The following is a 26,917-nucleotide window of genomic DNA, read 5'->3' as shown; positions in this document are numbered from 1 at the left end:
AAGCTATTCAACTAGCATAATAATAACAGGTGTTATTATTATTACCCTCCCACCTCAGAGTGGAAAGAGGACTTCTGTCATCCAATATCCGTAAACCAACCAAGGGCAGGGTTCTTACTAACATCCTAGCACCATGTACTTTCCTGTGAGCAAGAGAATAAATGACCATGATTGAATAGGCCTGGGCGTGGGGCCCCCTCCTTCAGTCAGGGTTTCATGGGTATGTGGGAAACACTTTCAGCCAGAAACCAGAGCTGCCCCCACAACTGCACACAGCAGCCATGCTACCGTGAAATCGTTAGAATCCTGGTGCTCTTTCCCATTTGATGCTCACAGCCATTCTGTTTTCCAGATGAAAGAACTGAATGAAAATCATACAGTTTGGGCAAGATACTTTACTTCTTATAGGCTCACTTGCTCATTCAAAAATGGGTATATTGGGGACTTCGCTGGCTGTTCAGTGGTTAAGACTTCGATTTCCCAGGCTTACCCTGGTGGCACAGTGGTTGAGAGTCCGCCTGCCGATGCAGGGGACACGGGTTCATGCCTCAGTCCGGGAAGATCCCACATGCCGCGGAGCGGCTGGGCCCATGAGCCATGGCCACTGAGCCTGCGCATCCGGAGGCTGTGCTCCGCAACGGGAGAGGTCACAACAGTGAGAGGCCCGCGTACCGCAAAAAAAACGACTTTGTCTTCCAATTCGGGGAGTGCAGTTTCGATCCCTGGTCGGGGAGCTAAGATTCCACATGCTTCGTGGCCAAAAATCCAAAATATAAAACAGAAGCAATATTGTAACAAATTCAATAAAGGCTTTAAAAATGGTCCACATCAAAAAAAATCTTTAAAAAAAAGGGTGTATTATGAGAACTAAGAAATTTTGTGTGTCCAGCAGGATGCCTGCTACACAGTAGGGCCGCCTCCCCACTCTACCCTCAGCCTCCCACTAAATAAAAGAAGGAGGTGCTTTCTTCCAAGAGGGAAGAGAGCCAGGTTAACAAAATTCTTATGTCACTAACAGTCATTAAGCCGGTGTTAGAATGTAAACATCTCTAACCAAGAGCACAATTGGCTCTGAAGGTGTGATGCCCCTTTGATGAGACAGTTCAACCTTCCTGGTCCTTGCTACTCTCTTCCCAGGAAAAGAATGACTTGCCCATGTTCCCACGGATAAGATTCTCTCGAACTCTGATAGTCTGATTCTACATTTCTGTGACTGGTAACTTGCTTCAGATTCCTTGTTTTCTCTTGCCATCACCCTTAACTCATTCCTCTCTTAAGAGATTTTTGGTATCGTATTTAGAGAAAATTCATTGAGCATGTTTTCTGTTTGGCTTACGGCTTGCATTTAATCAGGTATGAATCCCCCTAATGTATTTCTGACTGGCGTGGAGGCTGTTGTCTGGTTAGTTTCTCCTACGGGATCTAAGCTGCTCCCCCGCCACGACTCCCACAGCTCAAGGTTTTAAATGATTTATTGCTATTGGCTGACTCAAGCCGTGCATGCGTTCTGACACCTTAGAGCCTGAGTGCCACAGCTTAGACTGAAGACCATCAGGACATTTCGTGAATGGAAATCTGAATTCTGGCACTCGGGCCAGGGACCGTGTTCTTTTTGGCCATCAGGTCTTTTGTTGCAACAGGAGGTTATCTCTACCTGTGAGGGCGCACAGGAGCACGTCTGTTCTTTTTCTGTCCCTCATGGCACCCCCTAGGGCTCTACTCCTAAGCCTTTTGTCAGCGATCTCTACGTTGCCTTTGAGACAAGTTACTCGTCTGAAGATGGGTTGCTTCTCACCTTCCTGTTGACCCAACTCACTTAAGCCATGATTGATCCTCCTGTCTCTGTGTTGGAAGCTTGTTGGCTGGGCGTAAAACGTTCAATGCAACCAAGTTTTCTCCGAGTGAATGTAGGTAATGTAGAATTCCAACCTGCCCTCATGGCTTTTCACAAACGGTTCCTGCTCAGCGAGGTAGCCATAAAAATGAAGGTTCTCCAAAGTCACCTGAAACTTAGGAAAGGGTGAGACATGTTTTCCTTCTTTCCCTTTATCCTCTAAGTTGAGGATTTACTAACTTGTAGTTATTAAGCAGCCGCCAAGTTCAGAGTGTATGTCTAGTTGCTAGGATTGGTGCAGGAGGCTAAAAACCATGGACTCTGCCGCTCAGGGACTTAAAGTTGAGTTGATAAGACAAAGAAACAGACAACTCCTCATCTTCAGGGACAGCCCAGTCCCACACCAAACTCTCCTGGACACTCTCATTCCACTCTCTGGCCAGATGGTCTTGAGGAGCACGCGTGGTTCCTTGACATTAAAGACAAGAAGCATTCCACAGAGACATGAGGAGGGACTATTTCTCTATTTCTGCAGTCTCACAAAAGATGCTCTTTCCAAATGTCTCCATCCTTATGAGCAAATGCATCTCTCAGCCTGTACACTGTTATTGGTACCTTGGAAGGGTTCAAAATGTTCTCCCCTCCAGCAGTCAGAATCTCAGCAGGAAGCAGTTAAATGTCAAAAGGACATTTAAAGAGAATGTAATGAAAAGACTTTATGGAGGTATGGGCAGGATTAAGAGAATCAATAAGGGATATTAACATATTCTGGGACTAGCCATAGCCAGAAGCCATTACCTCTAGACCTAAAAGGACAAGAGGAAGAAGCTGTTTCTGGAACCCAGTAAATGCTATAGCCAGTGGGGTGGGGCTGCCATTCAGAAGCTGTGCCCATAGAGAAGGAACGCAGCCTGTTGCCAAACCAGGATGCCAAAGAGAGAGAGAAAGGAGAAAACAAAACCTTTCCTCTTCTTTTGTAAAGCAGTTTGCAGAACCAGCTTCACGGGCTACAGAGAGGAGCAGGGAAGGGCAGAGAATGGATCTGGGGACAAACAGAGAATACCCAGCACATCCCCTGTACCCCAGATTGGCACTGCTTCTCACCCATGTTGTGGCAATACCTTCTCCAGTAGAATTCTTTTTGGGCTAGAGGATCACCTGGCAAGCTTTGGCTTGCCACTCTGCGATTATTGATAAAACACTAAGTAACTCTGAAGGCTTTAGGAGGATTGCACTTAAGTACTTGGGCTAATGGTGTATTTCCATTAAGTTCCAAATAAATGTCTCTGTCTCTAGGAAGCAATCAAATCTACAGATGGTGACAAACACGTTAACATATTGAAGTAAATCAGATGCCGTCGATGAAAATCTTGAAGAAGATGGTCGAGGTTTTCTCTTGTAAATTGATTTATCTATCTGTTGGTGAATCTGATCATTACTAAGATGCCTATAAGTGTCTAGGAAACTGTACAGTTCTCTCCCAAAGGCATATTTTCAATGGAAATTGGAAACAAAATTCTTCACTTCGAAGAATCCATTGAATTGCTTCACCATTTTCTTTTTACATACTTTGGGGTGCTTTTGAGAAATGTTAATTCATAATAATGTTAAATGGAGGATGCCACCCAATCAACAGATTTTGACGCAGCAGCAGTATTTCTGAAAAGCCAGGCTTTTATTTATTCTAACCCTCAGAGTTCTAGAGTGGAGAAGTACCCAGAGACAGAGACACAGAGAGACGAGGGCTGACCTCAGAATGTAGTGAGGGTTTTCAGATCTATTGTTGATCCATAACAGCCAAATGGACCCAGAAGTGAGTTACAGAATTGCTGTTTAGTCTCACTTTCTCTTCCAAGGGGTCATATCCTGACTTTTCACACAAATAATATAATAATAACCATCGTTATGTATTTAGTGCTTGCTTTGTGCTAAAGACTATGTTAAAAATTTTGCGTACATTAACTCATAATAATCATTTGAGACAAGGATTATTCTGAACAATTACCCTTAGAAATCCGAGGCACTGCGAGGTTAGTTAACATACCCAAGGATGCAGCCGGTGAGCAGGAGAACTCGAATTTGAACATAGAAATTCAAGTTCTACAGACTGTGTTCTTAAATTCACCCTCCGGTTACTCCAGATTGTGTTTGTGTACACCTCTGGGGCTTTCAAAATCTTAATAAAATATTTACAAATGTACTTATCCACCACTGCATTCCTCAAAGTTTATAGCAACTTTATTGCATGTAAATCTCAGAATAGTCCTGTGAGGTAGAGATTATTTTTTCCATATAATCAGGAAACTGAATGACCCAGTGAGGTGCCCAGTCAGAAGATGTTAGAGTCAGAACTTGAGTCCAGGTGTTCTGATCCCAAATCCCATCCTCATTCTGCTGAAGCACAGTGTCCTCAAGTCACACCCATCAGGAGCATGAACTCCTGACTCTGCAAAGATAAACTGACTCGAGTTGTCATCTAGGCTGCATGACTTACTGGTTCTGTGTTCTCAGCCAGTAATTTATTCTCTAAGCCTCAGTTTCCTTACCTGTAAAATTGGGAATGAAAAAGCCTACCTTAGTAGTTTTACTGACCAGGGTTCTTAGCCTCCTTAGTCAATATAAATTGATCAGAGGCCAGACAAGAAATTCAGGCAAGGCTTTACTGGGGCCCCTGCTGCAGCAGGAGGGGAGCGAGAACAAGCAACAGGTCTCCTTGCTTGCTCGCCAAGACAGCGGGGAGCTGGTTCCTTACATGGGGTGAGGGTAGGGATGTGTCCGTGGATCGGGTCAGAGGGTGGCTTAGGTGATCTGTCCACGCCTTTGGTGATGTTGAGTGCAGGGGGCATGTGCAGTCCCCCACTTTTGCTCCTGGCTCTTCAGAAGTGGCAGTTGGCTTTTTTTGGTCTTCTTGTATCTTTTTGTCCGTAATTTTGCCCCAGACTTGCATGCACATAGTTATTTTTAGTCCCTTATAGTTTCTTTGTATTTTGTAGCTCAAGGAGACGTTTGTCCAGATGCAAGAACTGCAGCAAAGGGTCCCAGGTCCCAGCCTGTTTCAGTAGGATTGCTGTGAGTTTTAAATAAGTTAATTTAAAGGCCAGGACAGTGTCACTCACATATAAAAGTAAAATTTAAGATATAAATATATAGGAATTAGTCAATATCCAGTTATCCCTCTACAATGTAAGTCAGATAGTCGCTCCTTTACAGGGAACCCTCCCTTGGCCTCCCATGAAATGCAGACTCCTCTCTGGCTCAGTGAGGTCTCTCATGGTCTGACTTTTGTCCACATCTGTCATCATCCTGTCACTCTCTGGCCCTTACTCTCCAAGTCCAGCTGCACCAAACTTTTTTGAGACTCCAGCCTCATGGTCTTTTGCGCTTGCCCTCCCTTTGCCTAGAATGTTCTCCCCCCAGGTCTTCATATGGTGGCCTCCTTCTTGTCCTTAGTATCCCAGCTTATCACCTCCTGAGAGCACCTCCTGGACGACTCACCCATTCTCTACTCCATTGCTGCAGGCTGTAAGTTGTTTCCTTTCTAGCACGTATCATCACCTTTTTGTCTTGTGTTTATTGGCTGGCTCTCCCTAACAGGGTGTTAACTCCAGCCTTGTTCCCTGTTGTCTCCCCAACTCATAGAATAGTGCCTGGAACATAGAATGGCTCAGTGAGTACGGATGATAAATAATCTTACCTAGTTAACTATACTGTCACTTCTTGAGAAGTTAATCATGATGGGTGATTGTGAGCTTAGCTTACTCTAGCAACTAATTCTGGAGAAAGGATATGTTTCCAGTGTTACGTTAGTAGGGTATAGTTATGATCTCAGTTAACACAGCGGAATTTTTACACATGTTTGGAACAGTAGGGAAAGTATTTGAGTAGCATTTGCCTCTGTATAACATGCAATGTTGTTTAAAGCATGACACGTGGCAGCAGGTATGGATGCTGTGATGTTTGCGGTCATTGTCACCACCTCACTTTGGGGCTGTTCTCTGCAGAAACAGCCAGCCCGTGCAGGGGTCAATGACAGCTCTAGGGCAGGATCTCAAACACTTACAAGATGTGTCCAGACCCTCCTTCAATAGAAAAAAGTAGAGAGTTCAGGCTTTTACATCCCATACCTGTATTAGAAGGCTGGCCCTGCCACATACCAAGGTGCATAAACTTCTCCGTACCTCTGTTTCCCTGTGTGTAAACTGGTGATGATGCTAATACCAGCCTCATAGGATTGCTGAGAGGATGAAATAAACGAGTACATGTAATACCCTTATAAAAGTATACGCGCTCAATAAACCCATGACCTACTTTTACGTATCCTCCATGAGAGCTGGATGGGACTGGATTCCTATTTTCTCTCAGGGAGAGCAGACACAAGCAATAAAAAGGAGTATGATAAATTCCAAATTTTCATTATCATTACGAACATCACATGGAAGCTAGTTTCAGTATTCCCCACTAATGCTGAAGCCAATTTTCCCCTCCTTATATTTTAGAAGAGAGCCATTAATATTTGTTGAGCACCCACAAAGGGCAAGGCTGTGTGCTCAGCAGTAGTGACAGAAGACACCCATTTCTAGCAAGGAAAACGTCTTATAATCTCTTTACTAGCTTCACATCTCTGAATTTCAAAAGCACCGGTAGAAAGGAACACAATGTTCTGCTGTACCCTTCGTCCCCTGGGTCCCAGAATTCAATTAAAATTGTGTTCCATCTTGCCCGATCCAAAGTGTTTTAGATTAAAGAAGCCCGGAAGGCAAGGACCCTATCTGTAAAAGCATAACTATTAATGGACCCAGCAAGGCACCATGCAAACAGAGATGCTGAGAAAAGTCCACCTGATGAGGAAAGAAAATCAGATAGGTAGATGGTTAAACAGATAGCTACACAGAGCTTTTCAGCAAGTTATTCCTTTACGACTGCAGCCTACAGGACTGTTCATGAAATTTTTTAAAAAAATCTTGTTATCGTTTCAGATTTATTGCCTTCCCTTTTTAGCCACGAGGCTCTCTTAACCACGTGTCCGTTTTGGCACGTTGCTCTTCGCACATATTCAAAACCCACGGCAAGCTACCCTTTAAAAGACATTAGCGTGAGTGCCATGGGAAAATATACTCCAAGGTTGTAGATGAATTGATATGATTTCCTTGATTGTATCTTTTTATTTATGAGGCATAATTTATGAGTGCTGGAGAGCAAACTGCAGTGAGTGATGACTAACTACAGCCCAAGTCATAAATCAGGAGCAGTGAAAAAAGAGGTGATTTTGATCGAATCTATTGAATTAGCTGTTGGCCTCAGCCAATACAGGTATCGGAAAGACCTTTTTAATATCTATTTGTCTCTCTTCTGGGAGTGTGATAACAATCTCATTACATGCCCCTAAGAAACAAATAATTTAATTGTTTGCCTGTTAACATGCAACCTATTTACTCTTCTTATTAATTACTGGCATGGCTGTTCATGTTAGATTTTTGTTTACTTCTGATGTGAATCGTCACAAAAATATATTCACATTCTCCAGTTTTTATAATGATGTTGCCTCTCTAACGCTGCTTGATATGAAACAGTATTGTTGAAATGTCTCTGTTTCATCAAAAATTATCATTATTCCACAAGGAAGTGTGTTTTAGAATATCACAGAAGTTGCAGAGAACTGAAAAATCCCTCCATGTATTAATCCTCTGAGAGTAGCAGTTATACTGCAACTCATAACAAACAGCCTGGAAGAAAAAGCAAACTCTCAAATTGCTTCAAGGACAAGGATAGCCACTGTCACTTACATTAGGAGTCAGCAGATTAGAGGGTTTTTGTGAAAGATCACTGGCTGAATTTGGTTATTCCTGTTATCCATTTTTATATGGAATATGATAGCAAATACAAGACCAAGTAGACATCAGCTGGATGCTAACAGTATAGAACACATCACTAGGTATGGCCTCTTGGTCTCATCAAGACTTGTAGCACTTCCCTAGCCAAAAGAATCATAAGGTATTTTTACCATTAAGGACTTTTTTATTCCATGATAAAGGAAAAACACATCAAGAAACCCTGGAAATGTGGAAATGTACATTAAGAGTTTCTCTTTGCAGTGAGGCTACACTTGGAAAGTATCAGTCCTGGGGAATGTTATTTTAGAAAGCTATGAGCCATTGAGTGAGACAACGCATTGAAATGAAAACTGCTTTACAGTTAAGTGTGGAAATTGTGCTATAAGCGTAACTAGGTCAGTAACATAAGCACCCAACGGGCCACCACTCTAAGAGGATTTCTGAAGCATCTCCCCTTCTCCCATCCTCGGCAGAGTCATGGGTCCTTCTCTTTCTCTTTCACAAAATTTATTACAAGTGCTTCCATTCACAAATCTTGCTTTCCTTCTGGAATAAAATTAGAAGGAGAAATGTTGTAGGAGAGGAATTAGGAGCATTTTAGAATAGTTAATACTATTCATCTGGGCTGTAAAGAAAAAATAGACCCAACAAGTTCCAGAAAGATCAGTGTTTCAAGAAATTTGCACCTGGAGTGAAAACTAGGCAGCAAATGGTTGTTCTCCAAAGCTAGTGAACTCTGGTTCTGCTTGGAACTGTGGCCACAGTTCCAATAACTCAGTGGTGATCATTGCAGTTGTAACATACGCAGCCAGATACATGCTGTGTGCTTATTTGAATGGCTGAAGGTAATGACAAAAGTAATGCAAAGTACAACTCTAAATAGACAACCCACGAACAGAAATTGAAAAAATGTATGGTGCCTAGATTTGTGTACCTGGTTCTATAGAGAAGAGCTCTCTATGTTTCTCAAATAAGACTGGGCACAAGAATCACTTGGAAATCTGTTAAAAAGGCAGGTTCCGAGATCTTTTCACTATAAATTATCTTACAAGAACGCAAGATGATTTTGATGATTGTAGCCAAGGAACACATTTTGACAAAGACTCCTCTGAAGGAAGATTTCTAAGAGGCAGTTTTCAACAGAGGACACACAACGGAGCCCATTGTTTCCACAGCAATGAGATCTGGGCAGCGTGGTGACAGATGCTGACATCTCATGTAATTAAAACTTTATAAAGCAAACTACAGTGATTAGACCTGGGGGATGGGAGGGGAGCAGAGTAAATAAAAGAACAGTTTTATTTTTTAATGGAAAACAGCATAAAGATGGTGATAGTCACTAGTTAGATATCAAAAATTAGATTGAGAACAAATAGATCTATTCTTTCACTAGTCAGTTATAGAATTTATGGTTAGATCACTTTAGTTATTTTTAATGTATTCAAATAGTTAACCTGTGTTTTCCATGACATCTTCTTACATTGTAACTCCTTTCGCTGTTTCACCCAAAACGTTAGAGAGGAAAACACCCCAACTTGGCCAGTCCTGACTTGTTCTCATTTTTAACAGCTCTGCATTGGGAAGTTCCTAACTCTTATGTGTGTGTGTGTGTGTGTGTGTGTGTGTGTACACACACATGTGCAAGTGTTCATTAAACCCAAATAATAAGTTACTTTAGTGGAAATTTTAATCATCTAATTTTTTTATTATAAAAAAATATGTTCAATTCCACTAATGCTGTGGGTTTAAGGATATTCTGAATAAAAGAAAGATAAAAGTATCCTTACATTTTTTTCTCTTGGCCATGGAATTCATAAGCTGTACTTCTGTTTCCAGCTCTTAAAATGTCCCTTCTTTTTTGTGAGTAGCTCACACACTGTTTATATACTCAGTGATGATGTGAGGGAACCTTGGGATACAAACCAGGTGGATTGGCTTATCAGTTAGGTAACAAGTAGATAGATAGGCGATAGATGATAGATAGGTAGATAGATAGATAGGATAGATTGAGATAGACAAAGTAGGCAACTCTACGTCTGTTCTCAAGATATTTAATTTCTTGATTGGTTAAAAATAAAAGATCAGGGCATATTGCCCAAATTTTCCCACTCAAGATCTCTGCTTTTTCTTTCTCTACCATATAAAGATGGACCCAAATCTTGGGGCCATTATTTCTCAGTAGAAGTAAATCATAAGCATAATCTGTTAGTATTTTTATCCTGAACCTTGAACTATACTTTAGTTCCTTTATCTTTTTTTAATAAATTTATTTATTTTATTTTATTGTTTTACTCTATTCTTTTTGGCTGCGTTGGGTCTTCGTTGCTGCGCGTGGCTTTCTCTAGTTGCGGCAAGCGGGGGCTGCTCTTCGTTGTGGCACGCGGGCTTCTCATTGCTGTGGCTTCTGTTGTTGCGGAGCACGGGCTCTCGGCGCGCGGGCTTCAGTAGTTGTGGCTCGTGGGCTATAGAGCGTAGTCTCAGTAGTTGTGGCGCACGGGCTTAGTTGCTCCACGGCATGTGGGATCTTCCCGGACCAGGGCTTGAACCCGAGTCCCCAGAATTGGCAGGCGGATTCTTAACCACTGAGCCACCAGGAAAGCCCTAGTTCCTTTATCTCTTGCTTAGTTGGGCATAGACAAAAATCTACAGCGATTTTTGGATAAAGGACTTTTTACCTCGAGAGAGAGAGACAGAGAGAGAAAGAAAGAATATCACTGACAGTTTCTTTTTGACTTTTCTTCTGGTGGTTTGGTATAAGATACGATGCCTTGTTGGTGCAAGATCTGTGAAATCCATAATGCTTCATTAGCACAGCTTTCTCTTCATTGTAACAGCTTTCATTTCCAGAGGAGCTCATGTAAATAGGCTGCTCCTGCTTTGCATAAGCATGTTGATTTATATGAATGCTATTTTGATCTGAAATTGATTGAATACTAAAAAGAAAGACTAGGAAAAAAGCACTGTATTATGAAGGTCTCCTGTCAAAGACAAAAGACACTAGATCCTACATACATTTCCACTTACTGATGGGGAATTCTGTATTGCCTAGGTTTTAGAAGAGAATATTTCTAAAGATCCGTAGCAAAATACCACACTATTGAGATGCAAGTATTTGAAAATACCATGGATTAAATTACGTTTTGGAACTAGGACTCCTCCACCCCCGTTTGCCCATGTAACGCAGAAAGGCATGAGGTCTAGTCCTATCTGCCAACAGCAGCATTAAAAAGCCTTAATAGATGGAATGCTCAGTAATTAATTGGCAACTTGCTGAATTTTTGTCAAGCCCAGTTGCACTTTCCTCCTTGCGTTCTCTATCCTTTGTGGTCCCCACTAAAATTCTGTATACCCTTAAATCACCAACCAACCAAAGCCCTTCTCTTGGCAAAGAATTTGATATCAATATGTGCACCTTATTTTGCATCCCTTTCTCAAGAATATTTTCCTTTCAGTCTTTGTTACTCGTCGTGTAATCAAAAATCCTCCACCGCAAGACATCAGCAGTAACAGAGGTTGGTCTGGAGCAGACTGGGGAGTCCACGACTCCTTCTCATCAGCCCTGAAATCTGACCTCCTCACCAATTACCTCCTATAGCGACCCTCCCTGTTGGAAGACTGACCATGGCCATTCCAGAGCGGATGCTAAGAGCAGCTACAGTTGTGTTCTGCCCTGTACTCTAGTTTCCATGGAGCCTAGCTTTCCCATTGCTAAGACAGTTTTCTGGGCCTATCAAAACAAACCTCTATCATTCGAGACAACCTGGGCATGTCTGTTTACCCTTGCAAGCTAAGAGACTTTACCCAATCCAGAATTGCAGGTAGGTAATTGTCTATAGAAAAGTCATTTCATATTCATGATCCTGAGTATCTTATTTATGTGTATGGATGACAACAGATCAAAAGCACAGTTTACTGGGAAGAGCAATAAAGTTTATTGGCGAGTAGAATTCTAGTTTCAGCTCTAGTGACTTCTGTCACCTTGAACGAGAGTCACATTTCAGAGCCTTGATTTCCTCATCTGTAAAAGGGGCTAATAATACATTCTCCAGCCACCTTACGAGGTTGTGTTGTGAGGACCAAGTCAGCGAACGTTTGTTAAAGTGCTTTGTAAAGTATAGAATTTATACAGATGTTAGTGGTTATTATGCAAACTATGAGAGAAATGGATCAGATCTCTGAAAAGGACAGGTTCTGCTTTGTAAGTAGGTTAGTTACCTCTTTTTAAAATGTGGCATGTATGTCAACTATTTCTCAATAAAACCGGGGGGAAAAACGGGGTTTCTGGCAATCCTATCAGCAAGAGGAGATTTGCATTTGACAGCAATCCAAGAGCAATTCAACATCAGAAATTTTACTTTTACGAAGAAATCTGCAAAAAAAAAAAAAAAAAGTACAGAAACACTGATAGAAGTTAGCCTAAGTACTGAAAATCTCTCCAATATTTATTTATTCTCTTAAAATTATTATTGATGCGAAAGCAAAATAAACAAAAATGAAACTAAACTCTCACTGCAAAGTGTTCTCCTACAGTGTTTTCTAAATATCTCGTATTTTGAACATTCTGCATGCTCTTTTAACACCGCACACCTAGAACGTGTGTACTAGAGAATCAAACAAGTTTTCCAGACTTGTCTTTAAAAGCTCAGAACAAATTTATACATATATATATATACACACACCTATATAATTATATAAAACATGTATATATCATATAATGGTATATATTGTAATTATTATCTATAGCGTATATATTGTATATATTGTAATATTTGTGTGTGTGTCTTTACATATATAAATACACAGAGACACCAAATGAGGGAACAATTTCCTGAGGTCAGACCTGCACAACACGAAAGCTTACTAAGAAAGACTCCTAGACGTGCAGACAGTCTGCTCGGATTGCCGTTTAGATCTATCATCCTGATTGATCACTGTGTGGTTGGCTATTATTGGGCCTAATTTAACCCTATCCACTCACACATCCATCTCCTCTGTCTATTGTACCTGACATTCTACAAATCACTTACTCATGCAAATGATGACCTAAGGCAACCTCTTAGGATATTCGTGTTTAATTATACAAATGGTGCTTGATAAATAAGATTACACCTCCTTCCATATGTTTATTCCCTCCTTGATGAAAGGAAAATTCAATTTTCATGCAGATTGGGTGGGGCCGGGGTTTAAGAATTGCTGAGTTTTATGGAGTCTGCAGATCCATCCAGTCTGCAGAAGCTGACAAAATCACTCCACACCCCGCACAGAGATGAGCAGTTTTTCATTAGGCTTAAATCAGCCATCAGCCAGCTTGCGTTCAGAAATCGGGACTCTAATAGGACCCCCTCTGTGTTCACAGGGTCAAAGGCTAAACACAGGAAGGACCCGCCCTCCTTTGCAATTACGAAGTTGCAAGATGCAAGTTTATCTCATTCTGTTGTTTTCAGTTGCTCTGCGTTGCCAACTTCTCTGCAGCCTGAAGTTTTCTGGCTTTTGACTGGTCTTACTGATTTCTTTTTGAGGTCTGGGCCGTGAATTCAGCAGGAAAAGCCTCCAGTAGCTGGACGCGGTGTAGAACTGGGCCCGCCCCCCCGGAAGGTCTCAGGGCCCCCAAGTTCCATGCCGTCTCTGCCACCCAAGCAGTGGTCAACATCAGTGCCCCGCAGAAGCCCAACGGGATTGTCAGTCTCTACAGATTGTTCTCCAACGATACCAGCGGGGCCCAGACGGTGGTGAGCAGCAGCATTCTGATCGGTTTATTTAAAACAAATCATAGGGGCTTCCCCGGTGGCGCAGTGGTTGAGAGTCCGCCTGCCGATGCAGGCGACGCGGTTTCGTGCCCCGGTCCGGGAAGATCCCACATGCCACGGAGCGGCTGGGCCCGTGAGCCGTGGCCGCTGAACCTGTGCGTCCGCAGCCTGTGCTCCACAACGGAAAAATCATAAACCATGGTGTCCTTGCTTTTTCTTATCCATCTGTTCTCAATTGCCCTGTGGTGACCTTAGTGGCCCAAAGATCCCTCTGCAAAGAAATAGCGTTAGGAAACGTACAGAATATATGTAAATGCTCTGGGAGAGGAGGGCTACATGTGGTATTAAAGACTCCACAGATCTTTTAAGGAACCTAAGACTTTAGAGAGAACCAAATTAGTTGAATTAATTGAATTAGAAAACACATGTCAAGCACTCAGCGTAGTAGTGGCTTATAGTAAGGGGCCAACAAAGGGTCTCTGTAGGTGGTGTAAATCTTAATATGAAAAAGGAAAACGTAGAGCAAAGGATATCCTCGGAATCCCCATTTTGGCACGAGCAAATCTCTAATAGCACACTGAAATCTCAGACTTTGTTTTGGTGACTTCTAGAAAGTTCTAGGTCTTTGGAAGAAACAACAGAACAGCTCAGCTCAGCCCTACTCCGCTGTTCGTGTATTAACACATTTGGGGCACATCGAGGAGACAGGATGGTCTGTGGAGGGAAATCATCTTTCACACTGTGTTTTAGCCCAGCCGTTCACTGAAAGGGACACTAAATAATCAACTAGACCAGTTCCTGCATTATTTAAATGAAGAGACTACCTGCCAGGGGATGAAGTCTCTTCTCTCTGCAGGACAGCTGGTGTCACTCTCACATTTCTCATAAATAAGTATAGATTAGAATACTTTGTTCACACAAACCTCATAGAGAAATTGCACAGATCCTGGTATGACATGATACATTATTTAGACCAATCGAGGGAACAATTTTGGCAAGTGTGGAGAAATCCTCTGAGGCCAGCGTAGCAGGTAGTGAAACACAATTTCAAAAGATAACTCACATGCAAGGAAGGCTTGTATGGAATGTTAAAGAAATATTAGCATATTTTCTACAAGGCTTCCGATTCAATAAATATAGATGATGTAAATACAATCAACCCTTGATTATCCATGCTTATAAAATGATAATATTAATAAACTCAAATAATTTCTATTTGGAGTGCCTTGTATGCATTTTTTTAAACAACAGGTAGCTCTTCTTAATTAAATGTTGCTTATGTCAATGTGAAAATGAGTTTCTAGTTTCTGAGCTCTTCTATTCCAAAGAGCACTTAGGAAAAGCACAATAAGGTAAAAATATTTGCTCCAGAGAAACCAAAAAGTTTATAATGCAACAAAGATAATTGAGAAAAAACTATATTTCATACAGATCCATACCCTTAGAGGAAGACATGGACTTTCAAACTCTTAACTATGTAAATATACAAATAGATAATATATATTTCAAGCTCTTAAATACTCAACTCTAAGATTTGAGGGGAGTTTTGACCCCAAAATTACATGCAAGTAACAATGGCAGAATATGGACCTTAGTGAATGTTGACTTAGAAATATAATATAATAAATATAATTCAAATATAGATTTTGTTTTTCGAAAAGGCATCATTCTGAGGGTCACAGAACTCGGTCAGTATTTTGTGATTTTTGAGTCATTTTCTAATACCTCTTTATGGTAATAGACAACATTGTTCCCTGTGATTTCTACCCTGTTGCCTCAAACTTCTATCAAACTGTTATCTCATTGCATGTTTTTGCATGTTTAAGCCATGCCTCTCCAGCTGGATTGGTCATTCCTCAGGGTAAATATTGTGATAGATGCCAGGGTGCATCTCCCAGAGTAACTAGCACGGCACTCTATTCATAGAACGCATGGTACACGGTAAAAGTGAACCAACTGTCTGTGACTTGCCACTGGGCCTCATCTAGTCTTCTCTCTCCTCCTGCAGCTGGCTGAAGGCCTGGCCACCCAGCAGACGCTTCATGGCCTGCAGCCCTTCACGACCTACTCCATTGGGGTGGAGGCCTGTACTTGCTTCAATTGTTGCAGCCGAGGGCCAACAGCAGAGCTGAGAACTCCTTCTGCTCCGCCATCAGGACTGTCCTGTCCCCAGATCCAGACACTGGCCTCGAGGACAGCCTCCTTCCAGTGGAGTCCCCCACTGTTCCCCAACGGCGTCATTCAGAGGTAGCGTGGGAGAGCCAAAAGGACAAAGAAACCGAAATAAGGCATGAACACAGACATGCAGCTACCCAGCCCTCCCCAAGGAAGACTTGCTGATTGAACAGACACCTATAGCAACTTAGACAAATCAATTGATTTGAGTGGTCACATTCCCCACAAAGTGTTTCAATCATAAATCAGCTAAGGATAGAAAGGTGAACAACAAAATTTTCTTTAAATAAGAAAGGCGAGGCAAGGACTTCCCTGGCGGTCCAGTGGCTAAGACTCAGCACTTCCACTGCAGGGGGCACGGGATCGATCCCTGGTCCCTCATGCCACGCAGTGCATCCAAAAAATAAAAAAGGACAAGGCAGTGTGTTCCCATTCATTGAAAGGATGTGCTCTTCCTCATAGTTCCCTGGAATGTTTCATTCTACAGGGCTCAGCTAGAACATAAGGAACTTCTGTGACTAAATCAGAATTTCCTTGATCTAATTTAAAATGTCGTAATGAACCACTGTTTGAAAGACCACAGAAGTTATTTCACTCAAGATAATCTGGAGGAAAAAAAGATATTCTTTATTTTCAACAGAGAAGAACAGTTTTATCACTCTCTTCTAAAAAGAGAGAAATATCTTATCTCTACCAACAAGGATTCCTGGCTGCTGGGTGGACAGCAACATGTGTATACATGTGACTTCTCTTATCATTTCTCTGGTTCCATCTGCTGCCCATTTCCAACAGCATTAAATAAAGTGTTTCTGAGAACAGTCTCCCACCAATGGGAATTTGAAAGAGCTGGCAGTTCAGTGAGAACAAAAGATCAACAGGTTTAAAAGAGAGTGAGACTGATTCCTTTGCCCGTTTTCTCTTTACGTGTCCATTCTCATTCCAGCTATGAGCTCCAGCTCTACATGGCCTGCCCCCCGGATTCAGCCACCCCCTGTACTCCTAGCCAAACCGAGACAAAGTACGCTGGGCCAGGGCTGAGAGCCAGCCTCGGGGGTCTCCAGCCCTACACCACCTACAAGCTGAGGGTGGTGGCCCACAATGATCTGGGCAGCACGGCCTCTGACTGGATCAGCTTCATCACCCAAAAAGAATGTGAGTAGAAGTGGCTGCCGCCATAAGCCAAAAAGCTAGGAGGGCAGCCGCAGGGGAAGCTTGTCCTGAAAGGTAGGGGGAAAACAGTTTGCTAAAAGGGCTGAGTGTTCAGTTCCTTCGAATGCTACTGAGACATCAGTGAACATGACTATGGGGGAAAAATGCCCATTGGATTCAATAATAAGGAGATCAAGAGTGCATTTAGGAAGATGTTTCATGTAGCAATGGGATGAAAACCAATTAAGAGAAAGCTATTACATGGGTAAGATGACTTCTTTTCTTTCTTTATTTTGAGCTAACTTTTTAGAGAAGTTTGCCATTCCTTTTCTTTTCAAATGACGTGGCGTCATAGCTCGCATTTCTGGAAAGCTTTGATATACGGCGCTGCCAGGAAAAGCAAAAGGGCTACTGAGTGCAGAAAAGGGCAATTAGCTAATCCGTTGGGGCCTCCTGACATTTCTATAAAATAAGTCCTTTTCAGATTTTATAAGGTTTATATGTCTACTGTTTAAAAATGGCAAATACAAAAGGTATTAAGAATAAAATAAGTACTTGTAATTAGAGCCAGCTACGTCATTTGTGGGTTCCACTGGAAAATGAAAATATGGGGCCCCTTGTTCAAAAATCGTTAACAATTTCAAGATAATGACAGCAGAGCATCAAACTAAGTCCATAATTCTTCTACATGAGGGATCCTGGCATCTGCACAGGTCACACAACCATGAAGCCAGTCCTGCTTATAATCCCACCACACCCAGAGGCAACCACCATTAATATTTTGGCGTAATTCATTCCTTTAATCCCTTTTCTATGCAGAGTTGTTATTACATGGCTGAGATCATACTCTAATGAAAATTTCATAGTCTGCTTTTTATACTTGACATTATTTTATTTGCATTTCCCATGGCATTAAAAACTCTTTAGCCACCAAGGTTAATGGCTATATAACATTCCATCCTGTGAATAAATTGGGCATTTCAGTTGTTTCTAATATTTTCCTTTTATAAATGTGGTGAGAAAGTTTGTGAACAAATCTTTGTGTGAATGTCTGGTTATCTTCTTAAATGGCAACAAATGGAATTTACTACATCAGGAATTTTAAGGCTTTGCACACTTATTGCAAATTTGCTTTCCAGAAACATTATATCAGATTATGACCTCATCTTCGGTATTTGGCACTGACATTTTTAGAAGTAAGAGTTATGCATTCGTGAAAGTTCACTGCCTCATACGAAGACTTTAATGTACCCGAGCAGTAACATGGCAGGATGTTCGCAAGAGGTCATTTTTAGAGAGCACTTGCTCGTTCCTGGCACTGTTCAAGCGTTTTACAAATAATCCTTACCACAAACCTATGAAGTTAAGTACTATTATTAACCAAATTTATAGGTGAGAAAACTGAGGCAGGGCTGTGGACTGTGCACTACAATTCCAGGATGCCATTCACATTGATTAGAATCTGAAGTGAGGCTCCTGGAGCTATATGATGAGCTAAAGCCAGAGCTTAAGTCCCTCCAGTTTCCACACCTAGAAGGTAGAAGTGTTACTCTAAGTTCAGTTACTCTAAGTTACTCTAAGTTACTCCTAGCTCAGCAGCACCCTCAGTACTGCTGTGTTAACCTGGTCAACTCACTACCTACTTTCTGTAATAGAGATTTCAGACCTTCTCCACCCTCCTCAAACCTTCCACTTCTTCTCATCCCTTTCCCGCAAGCCTATACAATCCTCACCCACCTCTCCCTAGAGTCTTGGCAGAACTCCTTGCCTTGTAATTCACCAGGAAAGGAAATGTCATCAGTCAGTAATTTGCTCCCTTCCCACCCTAGACAGCCACGTGTCCTGCATCTGCATCATTCCCGCCAGGGACACGGCAGGAAGGGGTGGTCCTTCATCTGAAATAAACCTGCCTCTTGTGCTTTGAGTACCACTTCCTTCACTACTATTCATCATTTTTCTATCCTTAATCTTCAGTGTATCACTGTTGCTTCTGCCTTTCTAATGTTAAAGCGAACAGACTCCATTTCCCCTCTGGTTCCTGCCCCAGCTCCTCCCCACAGAGACAACTCTTCTAAAGAATGGTCTTCAAGTGCTTTCCCATTTTCTTTCTTCCCACATGTTCTTTAACTTCCTCCACACTGATTTCCACCTCATCCCTGCATGAAAATCTCTTCCTAAATTTGCCCTTGACCTCCACACTGATAATCCAGTGGGCTTTTTTGGGAACATTGGGGAACGTTGGGAACATTCAACGTGATTGAAGCCTCCATCCTTGGTAGAAAGTGGCTCCCCTTCGTTTTCATGACAAGTCTCTCCTGGGAAACCTGCGTCTTTGGATGTTCAGTGTTAGTCAACTTTGTTGCTTGATCTTCCACCAGCCAAGGTTTTTAAGCCTCAACCCTAAACTTTCTCTGCTCACACTTTCCCTTTTATCCCCTTCCTTCTTTTTTCCTCTCCTTCCCGCCTCACCTCTTCCCTCTTCAGCTGAGTTCATCTCCTCCAGGGCTTCAGTTCCGAAGGCTGACTCCCAAATGGCCACCTCCTCCCGAGCTCCCTGCTTGAAATCCAGACGCTCACACCCAGCTTCCTTGCCTCCCTTTGAACTTCTCATAACCAGCTTGAGTTGGGCAGACCCCCGACAGAGGGCGCATCTTTCCCCTTGAATGTGCGCTTCCTTTGGCTCTCATTCTCTCCATTTTATCTCCAGCACTGGGCAGAGTCAGTCTTAGATACCCAAAATGTGTTGTTTAGTGAGTGAGTGAACGCATCCAGAACGTCTCACGTTTACCATTGGCACCACGCAATCAGTGTCCTTTGTCACCCAAGCTATAATCAAAGCAAAGTGTAATCGTTCTTCATAACGTCTACTGCCTAATTGTGTAACCTCCTTTTACCTTTTTGCCTATTCCTCTCGCTATCCTCCCTTCACAAACCCATAAAGAACTGTGAGAAACACTTATTCCTGAAATGAAAGTGTAGTCAAATGAATTCTGACTTAATAAAAAACGCTACTCCATACAAGGAATGGGACAAAACACCACCACCAGCTTTGAGAAGCAATTACCGTTTACAGTACAGACTGTCCCTTATGTACAATGGTTTGACTTCACGATGGTGCCAAAGTGATACACATTCAGTAGAAACTATACTTCAAACTTTGAATATTGATCTTTGTCAGGCTAGCGATCTGTAGTATGATTCTCTCTCATGATGCTGAGGGCAGCTCCCTGTCAGCCACGCCATCAAAAGGGTAAACCACCAATACACTTACAAACATTCCATACCCGACACCCATTCTGTTTTTCACTTGCAGTACAGTTTGCAATAAATTATAGGAGATACTCAACCGTTCAGTGTAAAATAGACTTTGCGTTAAATGCTTTCTGCCCAGTAGGCTAATGTGAGTGTTCTGAGCACGTTTAAGGTGGGCTAGGCTAAGCGATGATGTTTGGTAGCTTCTGTGTATTAAATGCATTTTCAACGTAGGATATTTTCAATTTATGATGGGCTTATCGGGCGTAACCCCATCCTAAGTCAAGGGAGATCTGTATATTTATAAGCCAATTTTTCTACTTGTTCCAGGTTTTGTGTGTGTATCGCCAGAAGGCCAGGCCAAAACAGCTATGTGAGCTTTGCAGGTTGTCACCAATTCTCTTTTTCAACATGAAACTTAGTCTTTGCCAGACATTTTCCCCTTATGCTGGAAGAACACAATGAACAGATTTAAGATGTCCTGCCTTTCTATTCTTCCTTGACATGGAAGAAGTGGCTGAAGGTTGCAGTAGCACTGAAGGAGAAAGCGTTCTCTTAATCTGTTTACTGGATCCACAGACATGGGAAAACACAATAGTTCACTGGCTGTTGTATGGGGTTTAAATACCATTTATGTTCCTTTTAACTCATTATACAAACTAGCAGAGAGAAAATGTGGATCGAAGAATACAAACCAGAAGATGCTTTGAAAACAGTATTTGCAATTTTATATAAACGTGATCAGAAAAGGGTCTAGAGAAGCATTAGCAACATATTCCGCCCCCTCTGCCTGAATTACACCTGCAGTGGAAGAGCAGAGGTGAGGTGTAAATGTTTAACAACTGGCCTCCATGAAAGAAAAATGTCCTGACTTGAAGCGCTCACCAATTTCCATGGTGTAAAGTACTCCCGCTTGGGTGATTTCAAGTTTCCAACGTGACAGCACTGAACACAGAGTTGGGAAAAGATTGTGTACCATTATGTAATATTTCCACCATCCCGATACAATAGATTTAAACAGCATGAGAGCATAGATAATAAAAGGTAGTGAAATAATTAAGAAGTTACAAAGTTTTAATATTTATTATCTTTGTTTTAATATAATTTATTTAGGTTTATATGATTTAATTTTTAATAGTGGCTGGGTTTAATAACCAACTCACAAAATTCCTGAATATTTAACCATCAGGATGAACCCACTCACCACTGAAGAGCACCCATAAAGTGAATTAGTAAAGCATGCTCCTTTAAATACATGTGTACTGATTTTAACAAAAAAGCACGGGCTTTGGCGTTAAGCAGGCCTGGGTTCAGATCCTTTGTCCCCTACCAGCTACTGACATTAAGCAGATTATTTGATCTCTCTAAACTTCAGTCTCCTCACATGGAAAATTAGGAACTAATTCTTACAAGATTGTTTTGAGGATTAAATAAAACAAAGTACATCAAGTACTTTATTGTACTTGCATTGTACTGCTTTATTGGCATAGTAGCTGTTATCATTCTCTCAGTCTTCAAATCCGTTATTCCTGATTATTTTGATAGTTTGATCACTCTTTTTCCTCAGGAAGATCTCCAAATCCTGCAAGGCAAATAAAGCCCCTTCCTTTTCTATTTTTGTACTGTTTATAAGCCTTCTCTTTGTCTGTACTGTTATGATGTAGGGGAGAAGTGGAAATCTACTGAAATTAAGTGACAGAAGGAAGCCACAGACAAATACAATAGTATGTTCCATTGTGATATTAGGCACAATTTGTGTTAAAATATATATATTTAAAGAGGGCTTGATAGCTCTTGTTTCAGTATTTGCAGAAAAATTTTCCTATAACTTTATGAAAATATTTTAAAAGATGAGAATCAAATTTGTCTTCATGGTTGAATCTTATGATCACAAAAGCGTAATTATTCCTTATTTTGTTATATTTCCTCACATCAGCAACAGATGGATTTAATTTTTAAAGGATATCCAATTTATTTCTACTGCTCACTTTTTTTTTCTTTTCTTAAAAGCCAATTTCATATATAGCTGGATCTTAATGCTCTTACAAATGTATTGATTATTTTGGAGAAAATGAGATCTCATGAAATAAATCTCTTCTGACTTGACAAGATGATATGGTATCCCTTCATTTGTTCCTACAGAAATGATTCATTTAAAAGATGAGCCTCAGTTAAGGATTATTCTTCCTTTATTGTAGTAAGGAGTTGAAAAACGAAAAGTTCTCATGCCTGTTAAATGCACACAACGTTGCTTCTCTATCTGATACAATACTTAGGAGACCTGGGCTTGATTATATACTAATGTACTGTGCTATTGATTGATTAGTCAGGGCAATGAATTATTATACTCGAATTGCTATTTGCAAGGCTTTTTAACTATCTTAGAAAACAAACGAACGGCTCAAGAAAAAGCTTTAAAAATAAATGGGTGCCAAAAGAACATAATTCACCATCTAAGCAGTTTAGTTAGGAGAAAATAAAATATTAACTTCATCTAGTCCTTGGGGCTTTGTAGCAATAAATATTGATTTGATATGAAAAATAGCTATCCACTGTAGTTAATAGTGTTAAGGATACTTTACCTGTTAAAAGAAGGAAAATGCAACAAAATATAAGCTCCGGGGCTATGCTGATGAGCAGAACCATTGTATGTTAATAGTTGTATTTCATAAAACACCACTCTCCATTGATTTTTGTTTGGAAAGCAGGTGCGACATTGCTGAGAAAGCATTTCACATGCGTTCCCATGGTTTTCTTTTCACCCCCAAAGCCAGTTTTTTCCTTTAAGCAGTAAGGGAAATAGGAAGGGTTCCAGCAAGGACAAAAAAAAAAATGTGTGCTCGTATTTTAAAATAAAAAGCACACTATTTTTAGGACTTACAACCTTCTCCCACATATTTTTAGAACTTACAACCTTCTCCCACTTATTTTTAGAACTTAGAGACTTCTTCCACCTCTTTTTAGAACTTGCAACCTTCTCTCAACTATTTTTAGAACTTGAACCTTCGTCCAACTATTTTTAGAACTTACATCCTTCTCCCAACAGTGCCCCAGTACCGTGCCCCTTTCTCGGTGGACAGCAATCTATCCGTGGTATGTGTGGACTGGAGTGGCTCCTTCCTGCTGAACGGGCGGCTGAAGGAGTTCGTCTTGACCGATGGAGGGCAGCGCGTGTACAGCGGCCTCGACACCACCCTCTACATCCCAAAGACGGCGGACAGAAGTGAGTTTCCCACTCCCATTTCTCAGGGCACAAGAAGCTGGGTTTCCCAGCTTTCCGAGATGCTCAATCTGACGATCTGAAAGGTGACCTCCGATGGTCATCGTTAACATGTCCTGGGTTAAGTGGTCACTTCTCGTGGGAAAGCGACTGCTCGGTATCAATCAGGTTTTCCTGATGACGCTTCTGATGTGGTCCTCTGAGCACTGCCTCTGCTGACGTGAGGGTCCCCAGGAACAAGACCAGAGGGCAGGTTATGTGCCCTAGAGAGATAAAACCCACAGGCAAAGAGTATCCCAAAATAACACACTTTTAGGGACTTCGGAGACTCTCTCGATGCATCCACAGCCTCCAAAGAGAGCATAATCAGGCCATGACCATCCCCAAGTCTTAGACCCTGAGTAAGGGCTTTCCTTAACCAACATCGGTATCTGTTCTTGAAACAACAACGCTCTTCCCTCTAAAACTGAATACTTTCTCCCTACTTAATTACATGTCCTTCTTCTGTTTGTCTTGTTTTTAAATTGAAATGAGAAAAAGCTTTTCAAGGTACTAAGTATCTTCTAATGATAAACATGGCCACAGGACCAATAGATGTGAGGCCCTTTTGGGCAATCTGGTCTTATACAGTGAATTCATTAGTGGTTGATTTTTTTTAGTTTCCTTGAAACTATGTACTATTTCTTTTGGCTAAAAGGGGCAGGTAAACAATGAGCTCCAGCATTGCATTTACAGCATTTGAAACTTATCAGTAACATCTTTACAACAATTCAGCTCCACATTTTCATGGTCACAGTTCTTGGTCACCTGGGCAGTTTGTTGGGATGGGGAGATGGCCTGAAAGTTGGGAAATACGGGTTCTACCCCTGGCCAGACCTCTAATCATCTGTGTGACTTACAAGACTCACTTCCCTCAGGCTCCTGGCTACTGTAAGAGGTATTTAGACCATTTGATTTCCCAGATCCCTGTTGAGCCTTCCTGCTTAGTAGAAAACTCTGGGTTGCCTAGTGAAAGGAACACCTGTAAGTTTAAAGGAACAGGTTCAGATTATATGCATAACAAGATACATTCTGTGAATTAGCCTTTATTCTTCAGATAATTCTTTTCCTTTGCTATATAATCTCTAAACTTCTTTAGCTCTGTTACATATATATATGTTATTATATAGGTAACATATATGTAATAACATATATGTTATATACATTATTACACTAATGATAGCTGTTTTTCTTGATAGTTTTTAAGTTAGAAATAAGTTTGCATAATAGGTAAAACCTCATAACTTGATGTGGAATCCTGTTTTCAGACTTCTTCATGCTATAATACATTGCTTTTCTGGAACTGTGCCCACTGTTTGTAGATGTTGAATAACTGACTCATTTACCTTTGTCTAGCTTTCTTTTTCCAGGTCATCTGCACTACAGATGAAGGAAGTGTTAAGACACCTTTGATTCAATATGATACCAGCACTGGATTTGGTAAACATTTAACTCAAATCCTATTTAGTGTAGTATCTACTCATTTTCCTAAAGAAACATGCATGTTTGTTTATACGTATTTGTGTTTCTTTATGCATACATGTTTGTTTATACATATGTATCTATACATCTTCCATACACCATATGGAAGAAATTGTGTTAAGTGTTGTAAGAATTTTTTTAAGTCCTCTTGAAACTTACATTAGGCAAGGAGTTAGGGTAAACTCTTAAAATGCCAAATCATTGAATTGTAGATGCAGAGAGATATGACTAAAGTTCTCTCCTAACCACAGATTCTGTCAATAAAGAGCTATATGAATTTGTGCACACAAAAAAAGTGAATTTATAGAGAAAGCCAGAGGAAAGAGAAAATACCCTAATGCCAATTTGTGTTGATAATAACGATAATATTCCAGATTCAGAGTTAGGGTTAGCAAAGTGTAGCCCCCCTCTCATGGAGTTCAATTTTTAATTTTAGTCACCTTCTCTCCCTCCCTTAAACATCCTCACCCCAGTGCTAAATGCTTCCCCTTTAATCAACTTGCCCTGACAATGTGGGTGTGAAGGCCAAGCAGACCCATCCAGTCCTTGAGGGGCTGCAAAGGGGGAAGGCTGTCAAAAGAGTAGGCATTTACAGCTGTGTCTGTCCTTCTTCCTCTTGGCCACGAGCATTGGCTTTAGAAGAGCAGCTCCCTGGCCTCTGCTGCATGCCAGCCTGCATGGCGGCTGCGTGGATCCAGAGGCTTCTGAGCTGGTGCTAGCAAAGGGCTGGGATGGAGATGATCTCTGAGACTTTCTCCCACTCAGATTGCCAGGCCGACGGCGATTCCACAGCTTAACGCTGTTCTGCAGTGATCCCATAAGCCTTTCCGAGTCTGCCCCGCTCATTCCAGCTTTCCCACAACCACAGACTTGACAGTCCTGCTACTCCCCATCCTTCGATCCTGCATCCGTGGAAAGCCCTTACTTAGCACAGGGACTGGCACAGGGTAAATGCTCATTAAATGTGAGCTACGTCTATCAGCCTCATGTGCAGAGAATCACATCAACTGAACTCTTAACACCTGAATAGAAATGAAAGGTAAGTGGTCCCTTTGCTAAAGGATTTCCATCCCTAGGAAGCTCTCCCAGGGCATTTGAGTGATGACTTGCAGAGCTTTTGTTACTTAACAGAGAGGCCAGAGTACAAGAAGTACTATAAAGACCACATGTTAGTGAGCACAAGCTGTTAACATCCCAATGGAAAATGGTATCTCACGTCTCAAAATCCAGTTTGCAAGAAACGTCGCAGGAACAGGGCTGTTGCATGAAGTGAGGGAACCCTGGATCCACACAGCATTGACTGTGTATGTAATGGGGTTTCTGTAGCAATATTAGTCTGGGACCCAACCCTCACATGAGCCCAGAAAGGACTGCTCCCCAGGCACACAGCTGTGAAGTAGGCTTTTCCCAAGGTTACTTTAGTAACCCTCTTAAAAAATCCCCTCATCCCCCCTCCAACTGTACTTCCCGGGAGCGTGCCAAGGCAGCTGCAGTTTCCAACCTGAGAGGTGTCAGCAAGGTCTCCCAAGGGCTGTAAACGTCTCCTTACACCCACCGACCCACTGCACCATTTCCCCAGCCTGAACACAAGTGCAACAAAGCACTATACATGCCTTTCTAATTTATTAAACAACAGAGCAAGAAATCACAAAATTGCCTTCTGAAATAGCATTTCCTTTTTCTGTCCCTGGGTTTTGCAGGCCTGGTGCTGACAACTCCTGGAGAAAAGAAAGGATCAGGGAACAAAAGCACGGAGTTCTACAGCGAGTTATGGTTCATAGTGTTAATGGCAATTCTGGGCTTGATCTTGTTGGCCATTTTTCTGTCCCTGATACTACAGAGAAAAATCCTCAAAGAACCATATATAAGAGAGAGGCCTCCTTTAGTGCCTCTTCCAAAGCGGATGTCTCCATTGAATGTATACCCACCGGGGGAAACCCATATGGTATGTCTCTAAAGGCGGCCTCATTTCTCTATCACTGGACTAAAATATTTGTTTGTATTTAGAAGGAAATATTTTCAGAGCCATAGTAGCAAGGGACTAGATGACACTTATGTTTGGCTAAATGTGGAGACCAAGGGAGACTAACCCTAGAAGAGCATTCTCAACTTTGGCTGCACGTTAGAATCACCTAGTGCTACAGACTGAATATTTGTGTCCCCCCAAAATTCATGTGTTGAAACCCTA

General features: G+C 41.6%; 1 protein-coding gene across 1 annotated transcript in view; it reads left to right on the top strand.

Annotated features, from left to right (window-relative positions):
* Positions 1-26,917, top strand: part of USH2A (usherin) — a 785,755-nt gene that overhangs the window by 718,132 nt on the left and 40,706 nt on the right. The window contains exons 64-69 of the mRNA XM_079900731.1: positions 13,185-13,394; positions 15,421-15,659; positions 16,531-16,739; positions 23,035-23,211; positions 24,604-24,687; positions 26,430-26,674. Coding sequence (XP_079756857.1) covers positions 13,185-13,394; positions 15,421-15,659; positions 16,531-16,739; positions 23,035-23,211; positions 24,604-24,687; positions 26,430-26,674 — 1,164 coding nt within the window. The remainder of the gene's footprint in view (positions 1-13,184; positions 13,395-15,420; positions 15,660-16,530; positions 16,740-23,034; positions 23,212-24,603; positions 24,688-26,429; positions 26,675-26,917) is intronic.

The sequence above is a fragment of the Stenella coeruleoalba genome, assembly GCF_951394435.1.
Source record: "Stenella coeruleoalba genome assembly, chromosome: 1".
Taxonomy (NCBI): Eukaryota; Metazoa; Chordata; class Mammalia; order Artiodactyla; family Delphinidae; genus Stenella; species Stenella coeruleoalba.
This window is presented reverse-complemented; position numbering and strand designations above follow the sequence as displayed.